Source organism: Pleurodeles waltl, chromosome 1_2 (genome assembly GCF_031143425.1).
Source record: "Pleurodeles waltl isolate 20211129_DDA chromosome 1_2, aPleWal1.hap1.20221129, whole genome shotgun sequence".
NCBI lineage: Eukaryota > Metazoa > Chordata > Amphibia > Caudata > Salamandridae > Pleurodeles > Pleurodeles waltl.
Genome location: NC_090437.1, coordinates 1,153,353,701 through 1,153,378,475, shown reverse-complemented (window position 1 = coordinate 1,153,378,475; position 24,775 = coordinate 1,153,353,701). Strand labels below are relative to the sequence as shown.

The window sequence follows — 24,775 nt, the reverse complement described above, 5'->3', positions numbered from 1 at the left end:
AAAAATTGTGATTTTCAAAGCTTAGAAATGGCAACAACTGTAGAACTAATGTAAAATATAAAACAACCTTCATTTTTAACAATGCTTTTATTGTTGTTGGTCAGTAAGTATATAGTGCACCTATTTAATTTCAGTTAAAATTATGTTAACACAAAACTAATATTTATGTATAGTTCATCGCTATTTATATTGCTTCAAAATAACGTCTAGACTCGGATACAAACAATGCTCTGTAGAAAGTGAATTGATACGCTTACAGAATACAGTTTCAACTCAGATAACTCTGTAGTGTGTCATTAGGAAGTTGAAATCAAATGAAAAGAGAGAACAGAAGATTACAAGGGAGCACAGAGTATTCGAACACATAAAATTACTGCATGAGACAAGACTCCGTGCCAGCTGCAAGAATAATGTGGGTGGATAAGAATCAACTCTTTGTGATTAGCTAAATAAAAGCAGGCTTTAGACGTGGAAATATTATTTGAAAAGATTTGAAAGGTACAGAAATAATATAAAAGAAGATGTGCAATGACTGGGTACAAATACTGTGTAAAATGTGCAATGAATCCGAAGACTGGAAAAAGTCATCCCTGTTAGGGTCTTCTCCGAAACCCTAAGCTTTGCACACTGGGAATCGATAATACATTTCTTTAAGGTAAAAAGACTTTAAAAAAAGATCATCCCAACTTGGCAGTACTGTAAGAGAAAGAATGAACACAAAGGCTAGTACGAATGTTTTGAAGGAGTTTGTGTTTCACGCATTCCAATGTCACATGACGAGCGAGGCAATGAAAAGCAATACAGTATGTGATGCGAAAAAGAAAAACAAGATTTCAATAACTGGGATTTAGAAGTTAGAGATGGACACTGAGGAGTAAGTCATTTTCTACAGCAATCATAAAGCAGAGACCTAGGAGAAACAGAATGATATAGCTTTTAAAGATTCCACAAAAAGAAAGAGGCACACAGGGTTCACCTTCAGCAATTATTATACAGTATGCTGAAACCTAGGAGCAAAATATTTCATCACCATGAGGAATTACAAGATAGCAGTTTATACAAGATAGCAACACACTTCCTACAGTTACCATAAAGCAAAAATCAAGGAGTGATGCGCTGATTTGGCAAGTTTAATATGTTAGAAATCAAACACAGGTGTAACACATTTTCAGAAACGGAGGAGAGACAAAAAAGGTTTAAAATGCCCCATGTAGATGCATCAAACCAAGGAGCCTCAGATTATGTGCAACAGTTCTTAGTTAGTAGAATAGAAGTCAAAATGTCAGACGCATTAAGCAGCATTCACTTGTAAGACAATTTGGGAGTGCTAACTTTACTGCCCTCTACTGTTAAGACGATGCCAAGAGCCAAAATTCTCTCCATGCTTGAAAAATATGTTTTTTAATTTCATTTTGCTTTCATTTTCAAAATCAGACAAAAACGTTTGCAGTCCATTGGTTTCTCTGAAGGAAATTGCAAGAGACGTCAACTATGCAGCTGAAACTGTTTGCCCTGGACCTAATTACCATTCACCGTTCGGATTACTTTTTTTCCCCCATCTCATCACAGCGACAGCCATATTTGAAATGCCATTTCCATCTTACATACTAATGAGAGGCGTATTGGATCTCCACAGCAACAGGCAGTATGATCACTGACTCCAAAAGGAGAGGGTACCATAAACAACACATACAAATAAATAAAATGATTGAACTTCACAGCAAAACAGACAACCAAATGCTATATGTAAAAATACGTTTGCAAGTAATCTCATGTTTCTATCCATTAAGTCTGAAAATCTGAATGCCACAACTATAATCAGTAGTAACACATGCTACTTAGAGTGCTCAACACACCCAAGTTACCACTGCTAGTTTATAAGTCGACCTTGCGAGTAGGCCAGAGAATAAACACAACAAAATGAAGGTTCAGTGTCACACAACAGAAACACTACTGTTCAACACCTCACACACCCACCTGCCTCAGCACACTTTCCTACAAAACAACCACAGAGCATCAGTTAAAACCCCACTGACAGAACAATGTGGAAACCAGTTAGCTCACACAAAAGAATTGTCCATAAAGGTTCACCATCATCTGTTTCCAAACTACGCTGTCCCAAAATGCCCAAAAAAAGGTTTCATACAAATGCCATCATGAGATCCTTTCAGGAAAACTGCTTATTATCTAATATAAAAGCATAAATCCTAGAATAACAAAGATGTGCTTTCTATTCCATGCATGGTGATCTGAAGTGTGGTCATTAGTATTGCACACTGTAATCCTCATTGGGAGAAATAAAAATATCTAAGACAGCTTGATGTGCAGCTTCTTTCCATTATCGTGGAAAAAATTACAATCAACGTTTACTCAACAAGAACAGTTATGATGCAAGCTAAAACTAAAAAAAACTCTCACCCTTTGACACTTTAAGCAGGAAACTCAGAAGTATCATCAGAGTTGAACCCTATCTAAGATTGTCTGAGTGGTTGAGGACGAACTCCCGTCTCCCATACTGCTAACCCACAACCTACATTCCCCAGATACCGTCACTGCACACAATCTATGCAAGTCAACTGCCACAACCAACCCTACACATTAACATCCAAAGTGCCTCTTGCAGTAAAAACTCTTGCCAATCTCAATCTTATTCTGAGAAAATTACTAGTGCCCTGTACACCCATCTTGAGAGACTTGATATAGTGGAATACTCCAACCAGACTCACAAGGCCACTCCCAAAAAATCCAATTGCCTTAATGAGATCAGGAAGCACTCTAAAGATGGGGTTCATCATTCTGCTCATAGGCATGCCATAGACATTCTTGACCTAATAAATGAAGCCCACTGACATATGGTGACAGTTGTCACCTACATCAACATATCCTTCTTGTGAGTTTTAGGATCATCTACAGAAACAAAAGGAAGAAATTGAAAGGGGAGGGTAGTCTTATTCTAGTGCAAATCTCACCTTGCTAAACCATGACCTATGGAGTTACCCTCCTTTGGAAGCATTGTTACAAGCTTTGCAATCGACCAAAGCATTTCTTTCATTGCTGCAGTGCTCTATGGCGAAAGCTCTGGCCACAGCACGGTGCTCCTCTCAAGAGATTCAAACTCAAACAGTACGTTTCCATACAGTAAAGAAGAAAATTTTTATCATGAGTGACTTCAGCCTATGATCAGACCACAATCAAACGTGCTTCCGTCTTTCTCCAAAACAAGTAGTCCTAAATCCAACTCATCCAGATGGGCATAACTTGCAATTTAATCTTTACACATAACACTGATGCCAATGGCACATCAATACACTTGAATGTGTGGTCAGACCAATTGTTTATCACTCTCACCCTTTTAAAAGTGCTGCATCCCTCTGATCCTAAGAACCAGAACTCACAAATAAACCTTTCCAGGCACTTCACAAATGTAAGTGTTGTTGTGTGCAAAGCAACTTACATCTCAAATGGGACAACCTTCCTGATACCAGATGATTGTTCCCAAGGAGGCAGTGATGCTCTCTTGTGACTTAGGTTACCAACCCAATACCCTTGGAAAATTGTAGCCATGATTCACTTTCAGTGAGTCACCCGAACGAAAATAAGCCTAAGGCTGGAAGATTAGTTCTATTAACTGGCATTATATGGGTCTTAGTATTTTATTCGTGAAAATACAATGAATGCTAATCATTCGTAGGAAAGACAATCACTAAAGGTAGTAAGGGGTGGGAATTATGGGAGTGATGTTTTAGTGCTTAGAAATAGTGACCTGTGGTGCTTAGAAATAGTGACCTGTGTGGATCATACTTACAGCATGCCCCACCCTGAAGCTTCTGTTTTCCACATTAAATCTTATTATACCTAGTTTTTCAGTTTGGCTCCATACTCTGAGCACATCAGTAGACACAATTAGTCCCTTGGACGACAGACACTTGGTTGCATTCACAGACTATCAGTCGGACGTAGCAGACGTAGTTTGGGGTGGGGCGAGCAAGCAAGCAGCAAGAGCAAGCACTCAGCAGCGAGTATGCATGGCTCCCAACGCCAGGAAATGCCGGAGCGCATTCCGCGACTACCAACTGCCAACCTCCGACCGCCAACCGCAGCTGACTAAAGCCCCAGCACCATCGCCGAATAGGCCGGTGTCACGCTGGGCTCGAGGCGGGGGGGAGATCTGGAGAGATCAGAGAGGAGCAGTGCAGGGGCAGCATGGAGGCACAGAGGTCATAATGGTGTGAGCAACAGTTACATCAGAAAGATATCAAAGACCTGATGAGATGCAGTGAGTTCCCCGCGTGTACATTTATCTCTGCTTATTCCCGCGTATCCCTTCCTGCCAGTCTCTCTTGCCTTGCCTTGCCTTGCCTGCCTGCTTGCCCACTTGTCTGTTTCTGGGAAAGACCCTCGGAAAAAGACTCTGAAAGGCTGAAAAGAGATTGAAACATTGACAAGCAGGAGTCTGTCAGTTAGCCAGACTGACCTCAATACACTTCACTAGCTCAGTGAGACCTACTGAGCCGGGGAAGGGACCCTGTACAGCCCCCTGCCAATAACAACATTGAATTACAAGGAGCGCAGGCAAGGGCAGTAATTATTAGCGATAACAGAAAACCAAGAAACCTACGATCAACGTCAAATATGTGGCTGAGACTGCGGCCTAGGCAAAGGGCGAAGGGCACAAAAAATTGGGGAAAACAGCAAGCAACAACAGGTTACAGTGGGTAGTGTGCTTATGCTCCCACCCTTCCCCCTCCCCCAGGTTGGGTGTGGCGGCGCTCAACCCACTCCAGCAAACGTCCAGTGCAGTTCACGCAGTTTGATAAAGTGATATCCCCCTCTTCAGTTCCTGAGCTCTACTAGGCGCACTGTGAGCACAGTAGAACCAATAGGAATGAAGCACCATGAAGGAGATGAAAACGAACTGAGTGCTATGGCAGGCAGCTGCTAGTAGATGAAAACAAAACTCTAATGGTCCGCAAGACTGTCCTTGAGTGGAAGGCTTCTAGCTCTAAGATAATCTACATCCATAACTACCTTACAAGAGCAAGAAGCTGGGTAGGATAAGGAGACGAAGAGGGAGATGAAGAGGGGGAACCCGTGTCATCCATGGATGTCCCCGCTCCACAGGCACCAGTTATTCTTCCATCCCCATTACTGGAGTATTGCCCAGTACCAAGGCCAAAACGAACTGAGCACAAACAATAACAGGAGCAGGAGCAAGAGCAGGACTTCGTCATCTGTGCGGCAAGCTTTGGTATGGGCTCCTCAATAATTGGAGAGCTGGTTGAATTGGTAGACACTGCCTTGAGAGAGAGCTGGAATAGCCCTAACGGTAAAAACAACGACAAAAACAATAGTAAAAACGTGATTTGCATGGGAGCTAAAGGAGGCAATATGCACCCGGTGAGCTTTGAGTACGAGCTTGAGACATCAGGACCAGCATCTATCAGAGGGAGAGTCAATCCAGAACCAGGACAAAGGAAGATGGAACCTCCAAGTGAAAACAACAGGGAAATAGTGGTTAAGCTCCACCAGCAGACGCAACCACAAATAGAGGTGGTTCAGGCAAATGAACCCACAGACAATGGACAAGCTTGCTCCACCCCACTACAAGGTTTTTTTTAAAGCTTCATGGGAATGGCCACTGGAATGGCCAACCATAATATAGCAAGATGATTGGCCACTGCGAGAAACAAACATGGGTGCATCAAGTACCTGGAAAGGGACCAAGAGTCCCCAGGAGGAAAATTCACCCCAATATCTCCCCAACAAGGAAAGGGAAGATGTGGTCAGATCAGATAACATCATAGAGACCATTAATGCTTTCTTTTTAGCTGCAGTCAAAGCCTTAACTTGGCAGTCACACAAAATGGAGATCCATCTAACATTAACCCACATGCTAGTCCAAAGCGTATTAACCTTAGAGTGCAAACTGAATGCGCTTTGTGGGAAACTAGATAACTGGGATCATAGCTGGAGAGAGGACAAGGTGGCAGTGGGGTCATGAAATGACGAAATAATAGATAAACTAGCGACCCTGCCAGATTTACTAACTAGTATTATTCAGCACTGCAAAGCAGCTGCCGGAAACTACAACAAAATACCTGGCAAAGGAGCAGAGGAAAACCAGCAAGAGATTGGGCCTTTTGAGTCACCCTTCAAAGGTCCAACCGCGCTTACAGAAGAGGAAGATGGAACCAAACAATATGCAACAAACAGCGAAACCCCTAGAAGTGCAGCCTTCTGTAGTTACCAATGCGCCTGTAAACAGTATAGAAGAGCAAGACTTTGACGCAAACCACAAGTTACCGTGCAAGCATTATCTCAGGACCAAGCATCAATCACAACTAACAAGACGACAGAAAAAAGAAGTTGAAAAAAACACTTAAAGTCACAAAATAAAAAAGAAATAATAGACAGAGCGGTATTGGGAATCACCAGCAGGTATCTGGGCAGATTGAGACCCATCCAATCTTCCTGCAGAGACCGCAATCAAACGTGACACATGAAACCGTTGCCCAGGAACACACTAGTATAGTAACCAATCAGGCTGGGGAAGAGAAGGAAAAGTCTCATAAGGACATAAACATGGAAGATCGCTCTAATGCAGGGCCGAAAAAATACAAAGTGGACACTGACCAAACGCTCACAAAACAGTAAAGGACAACTCAACTTCAATAGGAGAACAAGCAGCTCCATTGACCTGCGAGATAGAAGTTGAGATGGGCCTAGAGCAATTGGCCATGGTTGAGGGAGGTGAGGTCTCCACAGAAGGGGATGTCAACAAGAAGCAGCCCCCGATCCATCAGCTGGCCCTAGACGACAGGAGGAACATCTCATGGATTAAGGAGCAGAGACTCTCTTATATGTAAAAGATGATGCTCCCAAATTGTATGAAATATATATTAGAAAGGTCATGACGAGTCTGCAACTTGTCATCAACTCCAGGAAGTATCCACACAAGGTCCCAGCAATCAAACAAATAGACTGGAACAGGAAGGGAGACAAGAGGAATATCTCCGGGAAGCTAGCCTAAGTGAAAAAAGAGTTGAGTGGAAGTCCAATTAAGAAATCTCTGCACGTACAGAAGCAACAGAGTTTGCTCAGGTGGATGCTTGAAGCAGAGGGCACAGACAGCAAATATCTGCACACACCACCCCAACCAGAACATCCCACTACATATAGTGGGTGTACCAGGGGACCTCAAACACAAACAGTACAAACAGTAAGGAAACTGGTGAACAGCCAACAAAAATATTCTCTCCTCATATGCATCACAGGGCCCCTGGGATATACTTAACAGGTCAAACATCTTGAGATTATTGCACCACATACCATCACTACCGATCCTTACTTCAGGGGACCTTCTAACAGTAAATTTCAACAAATATCTATGGATTTGCCCAGGAGAATCTACATTAACATCTTGGACTAACCAGGGCATGTTTAATAAAATCTTTGAATTTGAGGGACTCCTGGAAGACTGGGACCCCCACACACTAACTCAGACAAAGTGATCAAGGTTATCAGTTGGAATGTGGCAGGGCTGGCCTCTACTATTGCAAGCCCTAAAATTTAGGATTTCTTTAAAAAACTCAGATATTCTGTGCTTCGAGGAAACCTGGATGAAGGAACCACAAACCGTAGCAGGTTTCGCAAACACTCAAACTCCCACAAAAAAGAAAAACTTGTTCGGAAGACACATGGGTGGTCTCGCAACATAAGTCAAATTAGATCAAGCGGTGAAATTAGTCCCCTGGGAGAAATCAACCAGCGATGTCCATGCAATAACCATATACGGTTTTGCCCTGATCAAAAAACTAATATCCATAGTGATTATAAATTTATAAATAAATCCAAACTGAGAAACCAAACCGACAAAGCTTAAGTCAATCTTGTCTACACTAAAGGAATATGTATACGAGTACCCGGATCATGAACTTTTATTTGCTGGAGATTTCAACACCCGACATCTTGGACAGGTTGCGAGTCTCCCCAGAGATTTCTTGAGATGCGCCCTAGAAACTTTCTTCACAGAATACCAACTGAGATCATCACATGTTAAGACCACAAGGCCATCTACTGCCTTCTAGTAGCTGGGCCATCTACCTCAGGCAAGCCGAGGATTTTTTTTTTGTTTTCTAGTCCCCACGTATTCATCGGATCCCTGAATATCGAAAGTCAACCTGAAAAAGATATTGAAAGATCATGGCATGCAAATCTTCAGAGAAAGGGACATTGCCATATTCCGGGAAATTAGGGAGGGTAGGGGGCTTAGTTGAGTCGTATAGCTCTGCCAACCTCCAGCCGTATATGAACGCAGCCCTGGGAGTTCAGACTTTTCAGAGCATTTTACATATGCAGCTCGTAACACTAACTGCCTGGGAATTTAGATGCAGTTGTAAGTCATGTGGGGTCACTCTCGGGAATGTATTCTATGCAACTATCATATCGAATCCATTAGTCATTTAATATGATGCAGCACAGGATTGGTCTCAGAGAGGTGCCGACTTTTAAAATCTCTTTTTCTGAAACATGGCCTAAGGACATGTAAAGAAGCCGCTAAATACATATTACTGCTGAGATTCCCATAGAGCTAGCCCGCTTCAGGAAATTTTTCATCATCATGAGAAAAAAATCTACTGCTAGCACATGTCCACAAATGTACAGAAATCAAAAAGGGGGAGGAAGCACATGAAGCAACGTTAGTAACGAAGTGGCTGACGTATCCCACCAAATGTTGCCCCAGATTAGTTTCAAGGAGGACAACTGCTCGCTCTACTAGCACTTACTCATGAGACCGGAGGTAGTGCCTGAACATCTGGACACTGCCATTAAATGGAGAAGCCGAACGGAGGCAGATATTGCATTGTAGGGCACCTGTGTTCCCATTTTAAAGTCTTAGAGATTTTTTTATATATATTGTTATATACTTCCTCACTCTATACTTTCCTGTATAGTTATTAGACTTCGTTTTAGGTAATAATTTTCAGCATTCATGCAACAAACAATTTTCACTTATGTTTCACAGGCATCTTACATTTCATACACATAGCGGCTTCCACCCATACAACACTTTCTAACAAGCTTTTTGAATTGAACCCTGATTCTATAATCTCAGAAGACTCATGGAATTTTAGGCAATGCGTTATTAACATGTACAGTAAGGAGTCTGCATTTTATAGTTTTTAAAGATGATCTTCATGCCACATAGCATCTTATAACAAGCACCATGCTCTGTGATTTAAGTTTATTCTAGTCTAAGAGAGCTTCAGGTAAAGGTGTGATGATAGATGTCGAGACGGACATAGCTTTTTATGATGAATTGTAATTTTAAGATTTGTAGCAGTCTTAATAATTTTCATGTATTGTGTTTTGCAAAGGTTTTAAATAATCATTCAAATAAAGATTTATTTTATTCATTCATTCAGTTTGGCTCAATCATTATAGGCTTCAAAAAAATTAACCAGATGCTACAGAGGACGGTAAGTCACAGGAGTGCAACTACCTCTGCCAATCCTTAACCCCAACTTTGAGGGATTTCTGTGACGTAGGAAAGCTTGTTTTGGTGCTGTAAAGCAGTACCTGTTCCGTGATGAACGGATGTTTGCACTATTAGTGTCAAATATATTAGTATCCAGAGAGGTAGTGAAACGTACATCAAGTAATGCATGCTCTGTAAGGAAGGAAAGCTTACATTGACCGCCTTCCCTGCACCTGCCTATGAAGAAGGGAAACTTCCACTACTGCAGTCTCAGCTGTACCTGTTCAGTGAGAGAGAAGTGTTTATTTCTGCTGCTGCTGCTTGAGCACAGGGCCACTTGAATTACGTGGCAGGGGAGCACCAAATTATCTAGCAAGATTGACTAAATTATGCAACAAGAAATTACAAATTATGTTACATAATACGGCACATTTTTAGATAATAATAATTTATTGTTTTGTTATTTTTACACATGGTAATACTGCCTGGTCAAAGATTTCACCTCATTAGTGTCAATTTAACAACTAAATATAGAAATTAGCTAATGAAAAATGACCATTTAAACTTTATGAATGGCCTTTCACTGCATGTGAACACGTTACAACGTTTATAGTAACTTTTGATCAGTATAAACTAGAAACATGTTTTGATTAAAATGAGCAGTTTATGCAGATGATGGATTATGCGGTAAATCCGTAATTGTTTGAAATAAACGTCAGCAGTGCATAATTCCAGTGGCCCTGTTCCAGCGTACCAGTTCTGTGAATAATGGAAGCATTCACTAGTGATGCCTGCGTTTTGTCTCTTCTATGCTTCTGAAAGAACAGTGTTCTGTTCCCCCTGCTACTGTCCCATGTCTAGTACTTATTCTTTGTGCTGATGAAGCTACCAGCGCTCTGTACATGCGCTGTTAATCAATGCCTGTAATTAAACTTCTTCACCTTAAAAAGACTTAACAAATTCAACTGTCAATTATGTTATCATACGCTATTTGAATGACAGAGGGCACTCCTCGAAATGTGTAATTTACTTTTCACGCTTATACGTAACACACAACACGGTTTAAGAAACGAACTACACCACTTTACACAATGGTATAACATTACTGTCGCGTGACCGCATACATTTGTGCAACAAATGCCGTAACTCCGCTATACCAAAACCCCTTCGCAGGCTCGGGTTTATGTGACAGTGCTTGAAGTTTTATGAGAGGACTTCAAGTCATTGAAGGTAGCTTGAAGCAAACAGAAAAATCAGCCTGGCGAATAGACAAAAAATAATGTGCTACTTTCTTTCCATGCAATAGTTCAAATGTTATCAGTCAAATAAGGCGGGGGGGGGCGGTGTGGAGAGGGGGCATCAGATATTCGGAGTCCAGTGCCAATAAACGGAAAGTAACAGTTTTTTAAAACAATGGGGGATGCCTAAACATCTCGTTGCCCAGCACGAGGGCACCCATCAAGCGATATGTGGCCTTTATAATGTTAATTACCTTTAAATCCCATCCTTTGTGATATTAATTTGCAGGAGCTGAACGTGCCCCTATAGAAAAGTGTTCTCGTGCTTGGTTCCCAAAAGAGAAGCTTAGAATATAAAACTGTTGTGTTAACAACCGGTTTTAGAACCACCCCCACCTCACATAGCGTGTATTCATGTTAAAATAATTAACTGCCCGACCCTGGGCAGGGTTTTAGTTACGAAGAATTACATTACTTTAGCCAAACTGATACACTGGGACTTCAAGTGGAACGGTTGATATTAGAAAATGTGTCATGTACGCTGGACTCCATCTGCCTTTTTATTATGCTAATGTACATCCTCCTGCAGTTCCAACACACCATATGTCCATTATACGCAACCATACATTTTGTTGACTGTGTGAGCAAGCATCTCCCTTTACCACATAAATCTTTCAAAATCCAAAATGACAGCATGTACAGTCACATAACGCAAACCAATAAAACCCAGTTTTCTGATACACACTGGATAACACAAAACAGTGTACACTGAGACATGCGCGAGTATTAGTTCCGTTTCTCGCAGGAGCCAACCATCCCCCCAACTCACATTTCCTAGTTTCACCTCAACTCCGGATCCGCTACTACGTACAGTTCGGCTTCAGTCCCATCACTGTTTACTTCCGGTGTCTCCAAAATGTCACTTCCGCTTTCTGCCAACGTAGCGTTTGAAATGCTTTGGTCTGTGTGCAGCTCGTGAAGAGACACGCGTGTGAGTATTAACTTATCCCGGAAGAAAGACATGGCATATCACAGCTCAAAAGGAGCCCCGTGCTTTGCTGCCCATAGGAATCTACTGAAGCATGCTGCGACCCCCAGCCTCCCCAACTTGGAGCTTCGGGGAATAGCATGGCCGGATGACCCAGTTTTCAATTTCTGGACTTTGCTTTTTAAAGTTCGCCATTCCTATGCGCGTTAGTCTGAGGCTCAATTGACTACAACTCCCAGAATACGATATTGGGGAAGCCTAGTCCAGAATGAAAATTTGAGTCCCGGTGGCATGGAGACACCCAGTCGCCAAACCACCGTCCCTATAAAGTCAGCTGTTCGCTTGCTTCCTCTCTGTGGCTTGATACTTATCGATACTTGTGCGAAAATGTCCCAGAACAGAGCACGAACTCCGCACGCTCTTTGCGTGCTGTAGGTGCAGTGCCACTGCTTTATGTCTGCCAACTTTTCAAAAGTGTACCAGGGAGATGTTTGCGCGGCGCTGTCGAACAGTTCTACAGTTGAATTGTTCGGCCTTATAGCGATAGTAATTCTGTGATCGATTATGGGTTTGTAGCATATTATATATTTGAAGTTACCAGCAATATGGCGAACGGGACCACGTATCTTAACGATCAGAATAAACTTGTTTTTATTTTCTTTGGAGCCCAATCAACTCCGTGTTTTCCAGATTGTAGTGGTACTCGGGTGTCACTAACAGTCGTGTACAGTATGTTTTCATAAGGTTGAGTTAACGTCTTCTAGAAGCCATTGTTCACTTAGAATTAAACAGTAAAAGTGGCCGGTGGTGGTTTGAATCCAAAATGGTATACATTCTTTCGCTGATTACATCACGGGTGGTCTTTGGGAATAACTGCCTAGTAATAACATTTTAAAAAACACTAACGTTCTGTACTTTAGGCTACCAGTAAAAGGGGCTTTGGAAAATAACTGAAGAAGAGTAAAGTTGATCTACAACTCCTAAGACCTTAATTGGGTTATGGTGCTGTCTTGGCATACTGACGCCTGTTCTACGGCTAAAATGATTTCTAAGAAATACCTACTGTTGAAGAGCTGAAGGCTTTTTTTTTGTTGCTGATTTATATAAGCATCCTTTATGTTCTATGCAAAAGAAATTTGAGCTGTTACTTACTCTATATGCATTGTTGTCGTTCAACTCCCCATATAATATAATAATTGATATAATATGCCATTCGCGAACCGCCGGGACACATTCACGAGTAGCCGTGGGCTTTATAAATCCCCAAACTTAAACTAGAACGTAAAACCTCAAAAGTTCCAGGCCCTGGATGCGTTCTAGGTTCTGTATATTAGATTTCTCTACTTGCTGGGCATGAATATTTTTTGTAGTGTTATCGTACTAATAATTTCGTCACTTGGTAAAGCCTTGGTATTAAAATTGATAGCTGATTGATGTGTATCCTTAGAGCACCACGAACTGTATGAATCATTTATTGATCTTTCTATACCTTTTATGCATGAAAATCGTTCTTCGACCTGGGCTAACCTCTGTATTTGTGGCATATTTTATAGAATTTCAGAAATATTAGTAAAATTGCATTCACAAACGACTGGGTACCTTTGCGGGTTCAATCAATAAATACGTTCATCAGATTGTCAGTTACCCGCCTTAAGCAGAATTGTATTGCTTTCTTTATATATGTCTGACTTGCCAAACTCCATAATGTGGTGCAATTACTTTCTGCCTATTTTCACAATTGTTCTTTTAGCTCTGACTTCATTTGGTGGCAATTAATGATATTGTACAATTTCGATAAAGCCCATTGAGCGATGATTAACTTGCATATCTCGATTTGGAAGGCAGGTGTGCATATAAGGCATATAAACAATCTGTGGAAATTTGGTCTCAGCAAATATATTTGTTATTTGCATATTGCCAGGTAAAGTGTTCTTGTTTGTTTTCATCCTGTTGAAATCTTTTTTCATCACACAAAATTACAAAATGCACTTTCATAACTACTGAAATATATTTTGGTATGTTTGTAACAGGGGAGGAGGTGTCATTGCTCCCTCTCAAGCCATCAGTGTTGCTCGTGTAGTGAAGAGTAGCCTGGTTGATCGCTTAAAATCCAAATATGTATTTACATATTTTTTTTCACCCAATGGTTATTGCCACTGGATAATGTGTTTCGAGGAATTGCATTTTTTGTGTTGCTAGTAACTTTGGCCCCCAAAAAACGTTCCAAAAAAGGCTACTTTTTGACTAGTTTGCACATGGCAAACTATCAAGCGTGATCCATCACGGGGGGGGGGCTCACCGAAATGCTTTTTTTCTTTTATATTTATCATAGGAACTTAGGCACCGCTATAGTCAAAATGGCTGAACGGATTTATACCAAACTTAACAGAAGGCTAGATCCAGGTCCAGAAAAAGCGCTTTTTGTTTTTGGTTTAAATCTGTTGTTTTTGAGAAATTAAAGTTATAACAAAATGTATATATCATGCCGCAGAGGATCTGCAGAGCTGACAGATCTCAAACTGATCTGGCTGGCTGCCACCACCTCAACCTGGAAGTGGTGGCAGCTTGCGTCCCTAGCCCTTAACACAAAAAAACCCTAAAAAAAACAGACATAAGGGGGCATGATACCTTGACCCCTAGGCCTTGATTGTGGGGTCACTTAGGGACCCCACCTGTGGCCAAAAACATCTTTGTTTTATTTTATGGGGGGAAGCGACTCCACCAAAGGCCGTTTCAGACCCTGGGACCCCACCCCCAGGGCCCACTGTATTTGTTAGGGGGTTGGGGACGCAACATACTCCCTGAGCCTTTAATGGTCCTGGGGACCCTATCTCCCAGGACTGGCTCACATACTGTGTCTCAGGGAGCCCGCCAGTGGGCCACAGTATTTTCTGTGCCCAAAACGGATCAGGCAGAAAACACCAAGCCCCTCACTATGAGTCTGGTGGTCTGGGGCAGCCAAACTCTCAGTGGCAGTTGGACTGCTGCCAATGCAGCAGTCAGGCCTCCACATTACGAATGTGGCGAATGCACCAAGGTTGGACCACCAGCACTGCCACTTTTCGATGGCCTGGCGGAACCGGCAGGCTTAATCTGCCAGGGCAGCGCTGCACTGAGGATTACAAGTCCCCTCTCCGCCGACTTTTACATGGCAGCCGCCATGTAAAAGTTAGCCGAGATGAGGTGCTGGAGGCCCCATGGGGGCCCCTGCACTGCCCATGCACTTGGCATGGGCAGTGCAGGGGGCCCCATGTGTAGCCCAGTCGCACTTTTCACTGTCTGCTTGGCTGCTGCACCAAATGCACCTCAACATGGCCGCCGTCTCTATTAAACTCTGTTTCTACCCGCCGATCCAGCGAGGATCTCTTAATAGCCCTCGCGGTCAAGTCCTTGCACTGGCAGTTTTCTGACCGCACAGCTTTGGCGGACGGGCATTTCCATCTGACAAAGTCATAATGAGGGCCCAAGTCTGCTCCCAGCGGATGGAAGCTTCGAAATGCTCCCACTAATGCAGACTTGAATTCTGTTTCCCTGTCCGCACTGATAAGCTTCTGTCTGGAGGGAGCAGCATATTCCATTATTAGTGATTAATCTATATTACTGTTACTCACAGTAAGAGGTAGAAGCAATATTTGTCTATGTGCTTACTCAATTGAGCCATAATGAGACAACCTTACTTTATCCTGTTTACTACTGTGGGGAGTTAATACAATTTCTACGTACCAATCTGACTAGCTACACCTATAAAACATAGAGCATGTCTTCAGTTAATTAACACTTTGTGTTTAATGAATTAAATGTTCACTGTGTAAATTGTATTACTTTATTACATTTAGTACAGGTTACTTAAATGTAATACTTTAAATGTATTTGTTACTCTGTGCACATTGTTTAACTTCGTTGCTTCTAGTATAAATACATTGCTTAGCTTCATTGCTTTTAGTATAACTTGCTTAAACATGGTATTATCATGGGTTGTCTTGTTTGATGCCTTATTATTATTTTATTTCAGTTTTGCATCTGTTTGGAAGGTATGCCATTTACTTTCAAATTTCATAGTAAATAACATCTCTCAAGTTTTCCAATGGGTGTTCTATCGTCATTTAATATGACCACCATGGTCCTAAATGAACCTAAACTGTGTAAATAGTTCTTCTTATGGCCGCCAACTAGCACTAATTGTAATGCTTAGATATTAATTGTACATTGCACACCTCAAATAAACCCCAGCACAACTCTAATAAACACCAGCACAAACATGTTGATTATTCATTACCTAAATGTTTTACTTCACTACTTGCAGTATATCTAAACTTAATATGCTGTCTCTGCATACAGAAGCTGCACTTAGTTTGTGGAATGGGTTTTCAGTGTATTCCTCATTTCATGCTGAATCATGTCCTTCCACTCTTTCAAGGGTATACTGCCCAATTTCAGTATGTCCACCTTGGCCATAAGTGCATGTGGACTTGGCACACTATCTTCTTGTATGGCCTAAGTACACTACGTGTACTAAAGCTCACTGTGCAGCATTATTAGCCACCAAAGATGCATTCAGATTGTGCATTTTTCCTCCGCTATCCGAGAACTGCAGGCCACAGCTGCCCTTTTCTGATTAACACGATTTGGGAACTGAGGTAAACTAGGTTGCTCTTCCCTGTTTAGCATTGTTTTTTACACTCTTTTGTTTACTTTTAGTTAACTTGTCCACCTTTTTTTTTTTTTCTCTTTGACCTAGTATCTGTTACCACTTTCAAAAATATTATCATAAAGATTCAGTTGAGCCCCCAACCCATGGTTCTACTGAACCCCCATTTCCCTATCTTTCCGTTTCCTGTACAGCTATGAACCTCTTGGACCAAGCTACTGCACTCCTTTTTGAGACTTTTCTGCACTTAAAGTAGATATAGAAAAATGCTCTAAATAACATACGTTCACAGCTTTTTCTATATTGCCCAAAACAACATGAATCTTTGGATTTCATACATAAGTTCTTCTTGAATCTGTATGTTAATGAATCAAGAAAATGTAGTCTGATTGACTATGCTGAGAACGTAGAATTGGACAACTACTATATGTGTTTCCATATTTGCAGTATTGATAAGACTTCATATTCTCAATGCTATTTTGAGGCATACATAAAAAAAAACTCAGATTTATTGGGGGCTTTTTCATTGTTTTTCTAAGCATTGTCCTGAAGATGGTCTCACTAACCACCACAGAGACCAACATGTCGACTTCTTTCTGTTCTGTAAACAAGATCACACCTATCACTCTTTGTGCAATAATTATAATCATAATTAATTGATTCTTATTAACCAACTCTACTTACATAATTCATTAAATTATTTCAACTATTCACCAATTTCATTTCCTACCAATCCTTTAAAGTGCAGCGTGTCATCCAAATTATCCCACATACAATTCTAATGAGACTCAGATCCTTACAGTGACATAAAGTGCAATTTTCCAATATAAAGTGCTCTACATTTTGCTTCACGTCTCTTTAAAATGTGGCAAATTTTCAATATTACCATCAACCAATGTAATTTTAAAATAATCAGTTTAAACCATTTCAAACTCTTTATTGGCCTTTACTCCCTACATTACACCAGGCCCTCTAAGTTCAGTTAAAACCCCTCTTAAACCTATTAGAAATTGGCCTAGCGCACAGGTTATCTTAAAAAATCTCATATCTATTAGTAACCGAAGTGCTTGATCCAGATTAATAATATTATATTCTTTAAAAATTTGTTTTAAAAACTTCTTAGGCACCTCTTAAAAATCAATAACAATCCAAAAGTAGGTTTTGTCTGCTAAATGTCTGTTGTAAGCCACATGTACATAGGCCCTGGGTATCCTTGAAAATTGCTTTTGCTTTGGGGTCCCTATCGACTGGGTTCAACCCAATTCGGAACTGTAACACTGTGTCCCTTAGTCTTTGGTTAGGTAGAGCCTCTAAATAGGGGAAAGTTTCCGGGTTCCTCCATCCCCCTACCATAGCCTGAGTTGAAATTTCACCCTCCAAATACTTTGGATCTATTTCTCTTGCCCTTACCTTCACTATTGTTCGGAAAATTTGTTTCGGAATTTGTACACCATGCCACTGCTTACCGGGTAGGCCTAAGAGAACGCAGATCTTCTCTAACCGTCCTTTCACTTGTAACGCCAAATACAACTTGCTTGTTATTATTTCTTTTTTACACAATCTCGCAATCTTACAAGTTCCCTCATCTCTTATGCTTAACCAAAACTTCAGCGCAGCTTGCAGTCCCTGGTAAGTCCACGCCGTCATTTGACATTCTGCTCTTATAGCTTGTAACATACTTGAGGGAGGTAACAATAGCATATGCTTTACGCAAATGCTTTCTTCTGTCTCCCAATTTAGTTTCCCTGAGAGTTTTAGAACTTCCACCCCGTATTGAAACTGGGGACGTACCATGGCATTAAAAGCAGAAATAACCGGCTGGAGGGAAGGACCCCCATATTTGCTACTAAATTGTTTCAATCCCCAGACTGATGATAAAGCTTTATTTTTTAGGGCTTCAATATGATCTTTCCATCTCAAATGTGAATCAAACCACATGCCTAGATATTTATACTTTTTTACCTTCTCTATTTTTTCTCCTCCCAACAGATAAGTAAATTCGCTCTTCTCTTTCCCTATAGACATTATTTTCGTTTTATCCATGTTTACTACCATTTTTTTCCCTTTGCCAATAGGAGTGGAACACCTCTAATTTCCTTTGTAGCCTTAACTCCGTCATATCCATTATCACTAGATTGTCAGCATATAATAGGCAGGAAACATGTACGCCATCCATTTTTGGACTTAAGCCTTTAACTCCCTGCAACACCCCAGGCAAGTCTGACAGAAATAATGTAAATAATATTGGCGCCAACACACAACCTTGGCGCAGGCCAGTCTTTATGGGGATCTTTTTTGAAAGTGAACCACTCGTGTCTAAAATTACTTGGGCCCAATTTTGTGAATGCAGACCCTGAAGGAGAAATAACAAGTCTAAATCAATCCCTAACTGTCTTAGCATGTCCCATAGCAATTTCCTATCTACCAAATCAAATGCGGCGCGAAAGTCCACAAAGCAGCAAAACAGGCTTCTGCGCATTTCAATTGATTTTTTTTTTTTGCTAATGACCACAGACTAAAGCAGTGGTCAATTGTCGAGTGCACTTCCTTAAATCCGCCTTTTTCTACTGGTATCAGATCATTTTCCTCTGCCCATTCTTTGATTAGCCCCAGCAGTATCTTTGTGAATACCTTTTCACCTACGTCTAATAGGCTTATCTGCCGATAATTTTTTGGTTGTATTGGGTCCTCCTTTTTATGAATCAGTCTTATCATGGCACCCTTCCAGTTTTCTGGGAAACAGCCGTTATCAAGGATTATTACTGCTGGGAGATTGTCTGGGCCAGCCGCTTTAGTTAATTTAAGTGCTACGATAGTTTCTTTTATTTTTTGTGGGGCAAAAGCTAATCTTGTGTTTTCACCAGTCTTCCTAGTGACACCACATCCTTCCTCAGCATCTGTGCCTTTATATACAATAGACAAATATTTATACCAATCCTCTTCTCCAACCAAACACCGCATGGTTTCTGACATTTTCCCCTCCCTTACTAACTGCCAGACGCCCCTGATATTCCGTGTTCTTATCATTTCAATCATTGTATCCTAATTTTTGCTAATATATTCCCGTTTCCTCTGTCTTCTAAAAGTTTTATAACTTTGTTTTGCCTAACAGAGCTTCACTTATGTGTCAGTAGAGGGTCTTTTCCTATATTCCCTTTCTAATCTTCACATCTTTTGCTTTTTACACCTACATTCCCAGTTATACCATACTTTGCTGCTATTAATCTTATATAATTCTCCCTTCATCTTTCCCTCTTGCAGTATTTTTAATTTAGTTTTTAGGCAGTCCACCATTAACGCAATACCCCTATTATAACCTTTAAATATATCTTTTGGATCTTCCTCCATTGTAAGGTTTGGATAATTTACTATCAATTCATTGAGTGCTTCTAAACTACTTTCTGTAAGGCGGTTCGTTATCATACGAGGATACTCATCTGCTGGTGGTGAAGTTTGTAAGCGCCAGGGAGGGATGTCTCTACCTAGTGTTTATGGACCTCAGTGAAGTATTCAACAATGTTATTAGGAGCAAACTATGGGAGATGTTGGTTAACTGAGGGGCAAATGCTTTAGTAGTTCATCTTTCGGCACAATTGCATTGTGAAGTTGAAGCTAGGGTTAGATATGGGCCCAATGGGGAGTGTACTCCTTACACTGAGATTGGAAAGGGGGTCAGGCAGGACTGCGTTTTGGTTCTCTTTCTTTTTAGTTTTTATATCAATGATTTGGAGGATTGTTTAGTGACAGTTGAGACATACTCTCTCTCCATAGCAAAACAAAAGATAAGAACATGTCATCAACCTGTTCTTCTCTACGCTGGTGATTGTGTCCTTATGGCATGGACTGGTAGGAGCCTCCGGAAATTTATAGGTAATTTTGTCGATTTGAAGTCCACCCTGGGCATCTCCCTTAATTAGGGGGAAATCCGGTGCAATGGTCTGCAGATGTCCAAAAAGCAGAATTGCCCCCTTTCCATATCGGGGACACTCACCTTAAATGTGTGTCCACATTTTCTTACTCAGGGGTGCCTTTCGGCAATAGAGGTAAATATGGCCACCTCAAATCTGTTCCGATTACACAGTATGAGAAGGGGGTGGCATCCTTACAAAGGTTTGCCTTTAGATTAGGATAGGATCTATTCCACTTGAAACATTTATTACTATTTATCAAGCCAGGCCCACTCCTATTTTCACATGTGGTGCGGGTGTGTGGGGGTATATTGATATGTTCTCTCTACAGGTAAGTGAGAACAAATCTCTTAAAAAACTGTTGTCACTCCCTGGCGGTATACCTGCCGCCATAGTTCACAAGGAATTAGGTCTCCCATTTCTGGAGGACAAGGTAAAGCTGGCCCATATAGCACTGTGGCTTTCAGTGTGGAATAGGCCCAAAGTAGCATTAACCCAATCCCTGATCCTAGATTGTTTACATCTTGATGGGATATACATATGTAAATGGCTTATAATTGTGAGGGAAACTCTTGGTATCATCAGCTGATCCTAATTAATTACAAACACACGGTCCGTGAACTAACTGGTCAGCTCAGGGGTTAAGGGTGAATTAGCAGTTTGGCTAAAGGAAGAAAGGTGGAATTATGAACAAGGTAAGGGGATGGTGGTGGCTTACCTCCATCTCTGTGCGACCCCCAAAGTTGAGCCATACCTACTAAGGGTGCCACAGCACCATAGATATTATTTAGTTAGGTTTCAGTTATGTTTGGCTTATCTTTGGTGGCTTATCCGTCAAATGTGTATTCTTCTAAAGAGCTAATACTATGTCCATGTGATTCCTATATGCCTCAATCACAGCTACACATGGTTTTCTTCTGTGAACTATATCATGAGCAGAGAAGGAGTATATGAATTCCACTCCTTGTGGCCTTAAATATTAGGCATTGTAAGGATGCAATGACTTACCATCGGCTGCTGCAAACAGATCTAGTCAGTGCCGCTATCTACTGTTTTACTTGCTCTGCTGTAAAAGCCAGAAAAAGTCTTGATAAATAAACTGTTTCTGGGGGAAACCTGTTGATCGCACTTGCACTTTTGTGATTTGTGTTGTATCTGACATTCAATAATTTATTTATATGTCTCTAGGCTTATAGCGCTGCAATTCTGTCTTTTACCTATTATAGCAATTTTATGAAATAATGTTTTAGGTTGCTATTTTTAAGTTATTTGTGGATATGTGTGATATATTGACAAATGAATTTAAATTATATTTGTTGACGTTTTAATTTTATCTGTATTATTTTGTAGTAATGTATGCTGACTTGTATGGCCTGTCTGGCCGAAATAAAGTTTTTCTTGACTTGACCTGTTACTTAATTGTTTTAGTATTAGCTGATTAAATAATGTGGCATTTTCTTGTGCAACGTGTGCTAAGAATTTGTGCTATTTCTGATCCAGGAAAGAAAATAGTGTTGTGCATAGCAAAATGGCATCTGTAACTAAACCCTAGACTGAGAAAAAACAAATCACTTAGAGTAAAATAGTAATAGGAAAGTGGGAAAATTATGTTGGGCCAGGGAAAGCAGGAATTAGGAGGATGCCCTTGTTAAGTCAATAAGATACTTCTTGAAAAGCTAATGGTGCTAGCCTGTTGTGAGTTGGGATGTTTCGGATTTTTATGCAAAGTGAAGAAGGTTTACTCTCTGATTTACTCCTTTTCCACTGGTGATTTATAGAGTGACTTTGCCTTGACGCCTTGCACGGGCTGTCTTAGGTAGGTAGTTGTTCAGCCACTGTGATGGTTCTTGCTTCTTTGTAGGTCCCCTGATTTCATATGTGATTCCCTTAAGCTTTTTGCATTACCTCTGCTTTTACTTCTATTGTACGTCGTATTCATGTGACATTTATTTACCGTAACATGTAACTCAGATGGTTAACATTGCATGGTCACACTTTTGGTCCTGTGAATCCTTCCTCCTTGATTTTAAATAATCCTGTCATACATCGTTTTTATTAATGACATTCTATGACTAAAGCAGGGCAAACCAAAACTTTCCTTTCTCTTACAGGAATAATGCTAAATGATTGTAGATAGGCAGCTGTTTTTCAGGAGAATCTTCTAGTTTGAGTACATCTCCAAAATGGTGTTTTTCACTTGCAATGCCTGCGGGGAATCTTTGAAGAAAGTGCAAATGGAAAAGCACTTAAATGTATGCCGAAGAAGTACATCCGTTTCTTGTATTGATTGTGGCAAAGACTTTTGGTAAGTGCTTACAACGTTCTTTTGTTGTTAAAAATGAAGCTATGTAGAGCCCCAGACAACTTTATCTAGACTGATAGGATCCAAAGCTCAGTACATTTTTTTCTCCTAGTTCGATCATCTAAAAATTACTCATGGGTGTGAGGTACGCTGTTTATAGATGTAATACTCTCATTCATCACAGGTCCATCCTTCAGGGGCATAGCTCCAAGTATGGTGTTTATGAACTAATTTTTTCCTCTGCAGCACAAAAGCTTGTAAAGCTAGATTTGTCCCAGGGTCCTGGAGAATGAAGACTTTTCCAGCCAAATAAATTCCCCAGACTCCTTGAGAAATTTCAAAATCTTGTGATATTCGGATAGCCAGCAGTATAAAATTTAAACATTCTACGCTACAGGCACTTTTCTACTAATTTTGTCTGTATTTTATTTAAATGTAGTTGTTAGAGGGCTATAAATGTCGTTTTCATGTCTGTTCCTCATTTTCAAACCACTTCTTTAAATATGATTGTTTTAATTAATTTAAATATAAAGGTAATTAGTTTTCGAAGCCCGCTTTAAAGCTTATTTAGACGATAGAGCTCATCCTTGTTGCTCAGAGCTGTTGTTGCCCACTGATTTAAGCAGCACATCCCTGATGACATAGTGACCTCCCTTTTTTTCTTTTAATCCTAAAAAGCACTAATCAGTGAACAGTTAAATGTAGCTCCTCGACCTTTAATCTGGGGTGTTATTCTGCCCTGTTTTCTTGGCTGTTAGTTTTCCGATTTTAGTTTCTAATAATTATGTAACTTGTGTATTTTTCTTTTTTTCTTTTTCAAGGGGTGATGATTTTAAGCTTCATTTAAAATGCATAAGTGAAGATCAGAAATATGGTGGTAAGGGCTTCGAAGCAAAAGCTAACAAAGGGGAGGTGAAACAGCTGCAATGGATTGAGGTGAGACAGTGTGGTTCATAACAATAGGTATTGTAATATACATATAAATAGCAGGCCAAATATTTGCACATTCCAACATTAAACTTACACCTGGTTGACGCCAGGCAAGTTGTGACTTAATCGTGTCATGAACCCTGCCACACTACAATCTTGCAAAATGATTGTGATCCTGCATTTCAGGTTTTCGTAACTTCACGACCATGACAGCAGGTCTCTGTCAATCAGACAGATATTTATTTTGCCTTGAAACTAGCCTGCATATGCAGGTTCAGAAACAAGCACGATACAAGGCTGCAGCAGAGCACTTCCTAAATATACACACTGTTCTAGGTGAAGCCTTAGTAGCGATGTATACAAAGTACATTTGTAACATTTTCTTTTCTACAGGTTTGTATCTCTTCACGTCAGGGGTATGGAATTTAATAAAATATCTACTTGTCAATGGGAAAAATTGCTTCATAAATCTACTTGTCCCTTTGGTGACATGTAGTGCAGTGACAAATTATGGCAACAATCTCATTGTAAAAGAGCTCTGATAATCACCTCTGATTATGCAGGGCTAATACTATAGTAGGGCTTGAACACTAGAAATGCCCTTATTTTGCCACCTTTCCATCAAACTGCCAGTGGTAAGCAATAGTTCCAGGGTTGGAATGCCCCTTTGAGTCTATGCAAGTCGACTAACTTGCATGTTTTAAAGATTTTCATCAGCTCTTCTCTAATTTCCCATACTGAGAAAGGCTGGAAACTGACTCCTGTCAAGGGTCATAAGTAAAACTTCTTCCAGGGTTCGGGAAAAAAAGTGGTTGGAGGGAAGGTGAACTTGTAAATGCTGAACAGTTTTTCTCATGAATACATCTACACATCCATGTTCGCTCGTGCTAAGATAGAGTTCACAAATATTCCTAGGAGTACGATTTCATGGTCTACTTCTGCAAATTCTTGTAAATTCATAAATACGTAAATCTGCACTAATGCAAAGACCTACACCATGGGTGCACTTTTGTGACTTTATTTAAGAATTGGGCCCCTGGATAGGTCTGGTGTTAACCAAGGCCTTTTGTTTTTATTAAAATGTTCTCTCTTTCCATCTGTCCGCTGGCTTCACTGTGAAGGATCCTAATCTGCTCTTTCACAAGGAGCATATAGGCACATAAAGTAGGTTTGTTCAGTGTCAGGAACTACTATGACAATGTGTCCGTTTTTAAACCAAAAAATATTTTTGATTTTTGCTAATATTCGTTACAATGGTGAGGGGACAGCAGCTCCCACAACAA

General features: G+C 40.6%; 2 protein-coding genes across 2 annotated transcripts in view; one reads left to right on the top strand and one right to left on the bottom strand.

Annotated features, from left to right (window-relative positions):
• Nucleotides 1-11,656, bottom strand: part of ZBTB49 (zinc finger and BTB domain containing 49) — an 83,566-nt gene extending 71,910 nt beyond the window's left edge. Inside the window, exon 1 of the mRNA XM_069202878.1 lies at nucleotides 11,546-11,656. The gene's annotated coding sequence lies outside the window, so the exon portion shown is untranslated. The remainder of the gene's footprint in view (nucleotides 1-11,545) is intronic.
• Nucleotides 11,605-24,775, top strand: part of LYAR (Ly1 antibody reactive) — a 113,424-nt gene continuing 100,253 nt past the window's right edge. The window contains exons 1-3 of the mRNA XM_069202889.1: nucleotides 11,605-11,707; nucleotides 22,372-22,565; nucleotides 23,384-23,498. Of these exons, the coding sequence (XP_069058990.1) occupies nucleotides 22,444-22,565; nucleotides 23,384-23,498 (237 nt within the window). The 5' untranslated portion in view covers nucleotides 11,605-11,707; nucleotides 22,372-22,443. The remainder of the gene's footprint in view (nucleotides 11,708-22,371; nucleotides 22,566-23,383; nucleotides 23,499-24,775) is intronic.